Source organism: Melanotaenia boesemani, chromosome 8 (genome assembly GCF_017639745.1).
Source record: "Melanotaenia boesemani isolate fMelBoe1 chromosome 8, fMelBoe1.pri, whole genome shotgun sequence".
NCBI lineage: Eukaryota > Metazoa > Chordata > Actinopteri > Atheriniformes > Melanotaeniidae > Melanotaenia > Melanotaenia boesemani.
This window is the reverse complement of record NC_055689.1, coordinates 23,397,573-23,404,787: the sequence shown is the minus strand read 5'-3', so window position 1 is coordinate 23,404,787 and position 7,215 is coordinate 23,397,573. Positions and strand designations below refer to the sequence as shown.

Sequence of the window (7,215 nt, the reverse complement as noted above, 5' to 3'; positions counted from 1 at the left end):
TCCTCAAAAGGGAGGAACTCAGAAGATTTACAAGCTGACTGTAGATGACAATTAGTCTTTTTGAGAAAAGCCGCTGCAATCCACCAGCTTAATAACCAAGAATATCAAGCTTTTGGCGGTTAGATTGTCGACTTCAGTTGTTCTATTTGATATTCTGATATTCATAACAAAAGCCTTATTTCTCTCAGTAATCCTCGGAAAGCTCTATTACAGCATGTCCTCAATCTTCTCCATAGTCTTGGCATCAGCCAGTGAAATAAAAAAAAAACAACTCTCTTTGTTCCAGATGCATTGTCTATTCAAGAATTTTCATATCTAACAGCTAGTTGAAAAACTCTACAAAAAACAACAAGACACAGAGATCAAAGTTTAGTTGCATTGTAATATTACAGTGTACTGCCAAAGATTCATTATGCAAATACTCTGAATATTGTTTACTCTGTGTTCCTTCAGAAAACACATGGAACAGAAAATGGCACGTGCTGGGCAATCATCTCTTCACCTGATCCACATCGGATTCCTGTTAGCAGTTGTTTTATTACCAGGTGAGTCTTAAATAACTTGTTTTAACAATTTGAGATGTTATTTATGGTTTTATTTAACATCATTTAGCTGAATTATTATCTAAAGTAATGTTATCTCTTCTAAACATGAAAGATATTTCAAGGGTAGCTGTTAGCTGTTAGCTTTGTAGCTTTGTAACTAATTATATGATAATGTAATGATATCACTTCCATATATACTCATAATAAAAACTTCTGAACATTTTTCTTTTCTTTTTTACTTTAAAAATATTTTAATGTTATGTCTCATAAATATTAAGAAAAAACATTTCAGTGAGGGAATTTTTGAGTTAAGTTTGTTAGAATTTGTCTTTTTGGTTTTTGAGTTATTTTGAGGTACTCTCTAAAAGCTTTGTATAATTAATGCAGACTGTCTTAATGTAATTCAGAATTTAGAATAAAAATGATTTATTATTCTTCCTTTATTAATTTCCAAGTTAGGGTCTGCATTTTTATCTCTATTCTCCATATCTCTCATCTCCATTAGATTTACCAGAAAGCAGGGGGATGTCATGTTTCAGTGCCCAAGGGGCAGTTGGGGGTTCAGGGCCTCAGGGGCCCACAATGGTTCACCTCTGTAGCCAGCCCAGGAACTTGAAACCCGGTCCACCAGGCATAAACCTACCTCTGTAACCACTAGGCTACCACTGCCCCTCCCCTTTATTTGACTGACTTAAAATAAAACAACAGTAAAGCTGCAGGTTTTTAGTAGTTCAAATCTAATTAAGTAAATAATTAGATATTTACAGATACATAAAATATATATATTTAGATACCTTTTCCTTCATCAGTTCTCTATACTATAATTAAACTCGCATTACGTAATATTTTAACTCCTGTCCTCACCTGATGATGAGTGACAGTTGCCAGTATTGATTAAAGTCCTTTATAGATATGTTGTGCATTAATATTAATTAATATAAGGTGACCATGTCTATCTGATGTTGCTATTCCTTGGCAAATCACAGATACTAAAATGAGGGAGTTCAGCCTCTGTTTGAAGGTTATGGTAAACCTTCACCTGTTCAGCAAGAGATTGCTGGTCCAGTCTCCCTTGTGCAATATCGTCAATCTTTTCCCTTTTCTACTTACATCAATACTTACTTTTAATACTTAGCTTCCATTCTTATAATTAAGACTTACATTTTGTGGTTTGAATTGGATTCAGTCCACATGGTTAAGTTTCAATGTTCAAAACTACATGGTTTGGTTTCAAAAGTACATGCTGTCACGTACCACAAAGTTTGGTACTTGTTGGTCATGGCTCCTGTCATGTGACAGGACACTACTGGGCACAACATAACTGCCTTCAATGATATGCCACCTCACAATTTTCATGCCTGGATTGTGAAACTTCTACATGTTGAATCTGGGAACAAATAGTAAAATTTAAAAGACTGGACTGATTTTGGACGAATTATTGGTTAGGTTTGTCTAACATTACACATTTTAAGATTGAAAAATAAAAGAAATAATTTACTACTGAGAAAAGAAAAATTGTTTTAATTAGGTAGTTATGTTTGATTGTTTTCCCACCCAAAGTATTGCAGTGATACATTTTAGTGTCCAAGGTGCTGGAACTTGTGGAGTTGGTTGACATTCAACCAGGAAAAGATGCAAATAGACGTTTTAAAACATCCCCATTTCACAAAAATTGGTAGTTTTAAGTGAATTTTGCTGTTAATTCAACAAGATTTAAAGATTTTTTTTTGGAGAATGATGATGAAGAATGATGAAGACAAATTTTGGAGCCGGTAATGGTCCGGCCCAGAACGCTGACACTATGCAACAGAATTATTAGGACACCATTACCCTTGTCTCTTCATCCCTGCTGGGATGCTCTTTAGTGCAACAAAATGTTACATCTTTGGTTTTGAAAATTTTCCATATTAATAACAGAGAAAAAGTGGAAGGTTTTGTATTAACCAGCTGACTTGACTGTATTCTTATAGTCATAAGTCTCTGCAGGAACCCCTGGCAGAGCTGAAGACACTCAGACACCCACCAGCCACTTTTACAGTGTATTAGTTATTGGTTTTTTGGGAGGGCCTGCTCTTTGTAGTTTTACAGGTTAACATTGAGGAGCCCCCAGTAGTGGTATAAACTCCACCGGTCTAGTTCAAAGCTAAAGTATATAACATGCTCCAGGCTGGGTGGAAGACTGAAGGTAAAGGAGGAGCAGGGGGGGGGGCAGTTAATCTGTGTCAGGGCGCCAGAGCTCCAGTACCTGCCGTGTTTTACCCAGAGGCTTATTAGTAGGTCAGCGTTTTTCCTGATGCTGAGGGGAAAATTCAACATCTGGTTCGAGTCAGTATAGATGCTGCTAATGTGGCTGCTGCATGTGTTTTTACAGAGTTTTTGGGAGCTGTTCCGGTGGAGCAACATGAGCAGGAGGAAGGTGAGGTTGTGTGACGTGGCATGTGTAACTCAAAGACTCCATCACTCACAATCATTTACATTCTTTTGCTTCCTTTTATTGTTTATGCTAGTTTTCCAATGGGATCACTTTTTGGCTGCTGTATATTAATATATAGACCAAGTAGTATTTAAACTGACTGGTAATGACAATAACTATTGTACTTAATTCAGAAGCACTGCCATGTATATTTGTGTAATAATATTAAGTTTTTGTAAATGGCCCTACTAACCTGTTTCAACTCTCTGTAAGAGGTTTGCTTGGATGGTTTTTAGATTTATGCTAGTGTAGTAAAAACTTTTTGATAATAATGCAAAGTCTAAGATAAAGTCTGCACCAAAGAAAGTTGTCGTGTAGAAAACATTGCCCTTGTGCTGACTAAAAAGAAACAAAAAAGAAACAAACAAACAAAAAAACCAAACCTTTTCCTTGCTTGATACTTATAGTTAATAAGATTTGTTTCTGGCTTTGTATTGAAAACAACAAAAGTAAAGATACACACATAAAACAGTAACTTTATTCTCTCTCTCTCTCTCTCTCTCTCTCTCTCTCTCTCTCTCTCTCTCTCTCTCTCTCTATATCTCTCTCTCTTTATATATATATATATATATATATATATATATATATATATATATACACACACACACATACATATAGATATGATTGTAATGCTAAAGCTAGCAGTTGGTAAGCTTAACATGAGGACTGCAAACCGCACAAACTTAAATAACTCTAAATAAATTTAAAATGTTTTTCATAGATTAAAGAAAAATTAGCTTTACATGTTTATAAAAAGATCTCAGAGGTTTGGTCAGCAGACTCTGACAACTTTGGATATACTTGGGCTAGCTGTTTTGAGCTATGCTAACAAGCTAACCTAAAAACTGCTGGCTGTAGCTTTATAATTCACACACATGCTGATGGTGTCAGTCTTATCTTCCTTTTAGAAAAAATATAACTAACAATTCTTTTGATAACTTAAAGAATATTTTTCAGGGGTCTTGTAGACTACACGGCTTATGGTTTATCAGTTTATCAGATCTTAAGAAAACTATTTTTAATATGAATATGATGAAAAAATATGGTCTCAACTCAATGAAATAATTCACATAAAGTCCAATGTTACATGTTTACATGTAAAAACAATTCTGTGAAGACAAGTAAAGTTACAATCGTTGTCACTATGCATGTAAATAATAAAATCATCTGGAATATAGAAAGTTATTGCTACTGAAAATCCAGATTTATTCAGTTGAACTTTGGCACCAGCACACTAACTTAACCCCTTATTTTATCCTCTTTTCACACCCTAACAGTAGCTGCAGTGCCTGATGATGTGAAAGCTGAGGCCATGGCAAACTTGAAAAAACTGGTTCGCAACAGAAGGAATGTCCCTGTCTTGGCTGTGCCCCAGTTCAAACGCGTGCCTGACTTCTGGGGATGGTACAAGTACTTTATGGACAGCCATAACCAGGAGGGAGTGAGTTGAGCTTGTTTCATATTAATTATTCAGTTTCTCCCAGTCATGATTACGAAACTGAGCTTGTTTTTCCCTTAAAAATTGAGCCAACATTTTGCATTACAGATTTGCATTTTAGAAGTTTTTTTTTTGTTTGTTTATTATTATGTGTGTAACGTAACATTTTATTTAGGAAAAAAATATTTGTTGTGATTTTTGCAGATTCCTTGTTTGTACAAATCTAGAATAAAAAAACAATAAGATATTTTTTAGTTCTTGATACCTACGGGTGTTGTGTGTTGTTATGCAACAAAGACAAAGCAATGACAAAGATTATCCACAGCAAAGGGTTGCAATGAATTTTATTATATTTACATTTTGTCACACAACTTATTTTGGACCAAACCGTGTTCATTTCACCTCCATTTCACCCTATTCTTCAGGTTGAGGACCTGGATCGTCTGTACATGGCCTACTTGCAGAACAAGCATAGATCTGAGGAGGGACCCACTTTCAACCACTACCTCAAACATCTTAGTGAAATCTATAAGACCTGTGCTGATTCTGATGATCCAGAATGCATTGCTGAGTACACTAGCAAGCCGAAGGCTGCTGTAGTGATGCCTGCCCCCATCAAGTCTTCTGCCATCAGGATGTGCAACCCCTACATTGATCCGTACTGCCTCTATTCTATTGTCCCCAAAGCTGCTGCCCCAGAGCCTGAACCAGAGCCAGCTCCAGCTCCAGCCAAGGTGCCAGCTCCCATCCTTACCCCTGTGCTGCCTTTGCCTCTGAAGGGCTCCACTGGTTTCTATTACTATGCTCCAGTCCTGGAGCCCTTCCTGAGCACCGAGCAGAGAGCTGAACTGCTGAGGATCTGCCACCCTGAAGATGTGGATTGCCTGCAGTATCACCTGAGAGCAGCATATGGCTACCGCCCAGTCCTCGGTCCAGCACCATCCTATGCTGCCCTCAAATGTGACCCCAAGGACCCCTACTGCCAGCCCCCCCTGGTCAAAAAAGCCCCCACTGGCTTCTACCACCTGCTGTACCCTAGCTGTGACCCAGCAGTGGATCCATTATGTGTGGCCAATGTTGCTGCTCCTGCTGCTTTGGCTGATGGGGAGGCCCCTAAAGAGCAGCACTGCAACCCTCTCTTTGATGCTGGTTGCAACCCCCTGACTGCCACCAGGCTGTCTGGCCTCACCAAGCCTGTCCTGGAGTATGCACCCAAGGATGCACCTGCACCTCCTGCCGCTCCTCTGACCTGTGACCCTAGATACAACCCATACTGCATACTGGCAGCTGCCGCTGCTCTGCGCAGCCCCCTTCCACAGCTCCCCGAGCACCAGGTCTGAATCTGAAGTTCTGTTAGTAAATTTGATAGTTTCTTTTTGACTAATCCAGTGTATTCTTGCTCTGTGGTTCTATTATTCCTAACATTTAGTTTATTTACTGATATAGTAAAATTAAATAGGTGTTAAATAATGCTTTCACTTCATCTTCAATCTGCTTTGCATCTGTTTTAAACCAAAAACACAAATCAATCAATCAACCAGGTCCGCTACAATCTCGGAGTCCGCGGCAGGACCAAGGAGGGATACGACTGCTTTGTGCACTATGACAAAGATTGCACTCCAATCAAGTCTGGCCCAGAGGCACCAGCTGCACCCTTCTGCCATCCATATGATCCCAACTGTGGCAAGAGTGATTCATCCTCCAACATTGAGGCCCCAAAGCTCAACAAGGATGGCATAGTCCTTCCAGATCCTGACTGCGACCCTGAGTATGACTACAACTGCCGCCTGCGTCGTGCAGAGCCCGCTGCTTCTGCTGATGAGCCCATCGCTGATGAAGAAAATGCTGCAGATGAACCTGCCAAGGAGGCCTCTGCTCCACATCCTGCTGTCCCAAGCTTTGATGATTTTCTCAGAGGTGTCATGAGCAAGCATAAATAGAATTTAACAGCTGCCAGATGAATAAACTGGTAGTTATGGTGCTCACTCCAATCTTAATGGACTTCATGGACCATAGCCTTCCACATTATCATCAAGGTGTTACAAAGCTATGAAATACATTACAGAATAATACAGCTCCTAAATATTAACTCTGAATTTCCCAAATAATCTGAAGTTGTTTTTGTTGTTGTTTTTCTAGTTTTGGTCTAAATTGAAAATGACCAAGCAACACACACACAGTCATGTTATGTGAAACTTGCTCATTACATACTTCCTGTTTGTATGTTTGTAGAAAAGAGTCATATGTATAAATGTGTAATAGAGTAGGGTTAGTTTGAAACCGTGTTAGTGGGCAAAATATTCTTTCTATTGTACATTCTTTTTGTATTTAATGTTGTTTTCCACAGTTTCCTGTAACTCTGAATCTATCAGTGTTTCTTCTCTTTAGTTTTTATAAAGTTCTAAATAAAAAGAAAAAGTTGTATTGAATTTCATTTGGCTAGACATCAGCACACTGAACATCTGTGCTGTTGCTAAATATAGAAAAAAAGCAGCAAAACCAGCGTTACCATGCAGACCAAATATTTAAACTTTGTTAGCGAGTTTTCTCTGTGTGTTTAATTTCAGAACACCACCTCCCAGCTGTTGTAACCAACATCCAGCATTTAGATGTGCCAGCTGGCATGTTGTGATTGGTTCTCAGCGGTTTTGCTTCACCAGTATTGAAATAGCTTATTGTTGCTCCATCTGGAATTAATTTTCATACATATTCAGTTTTACTATAATAAATATGTTTTGCATGACCCCTAACAAGCTAGA

General features: G+C 38.3%; 1 protein-coding gene across 1 annotated transcript; it reads left to right on the top strand.

Annotated features, from left to right (window-relative positions):
- Window positions 1-4,328: 4,328 nt before the first annotated feature.
- On the top strand, window positions 4,329-6,795 carry and2 (actinodin2). The gene is made up of 3 exons (XM_041993091.1): window positions 4,329-4,459; window positions 4,882-5,790; window positions 5,998-6,795. The coding sequence occupies exons 1-3, from the start codon at window positions 4,331-4,333 to the stop codon at window positions 6,394-6,396; spliced, it is 1,437 nt and encodes a 478-aa protein (XP_041849025.1). The 5' UTR covers window positions 4,329-4,330; the 3' UTR covers window positions 6,397-6,795.
- The last annotated feature ends 420 nt before the right edge of the window (window positions 6,796-7,215 follow it).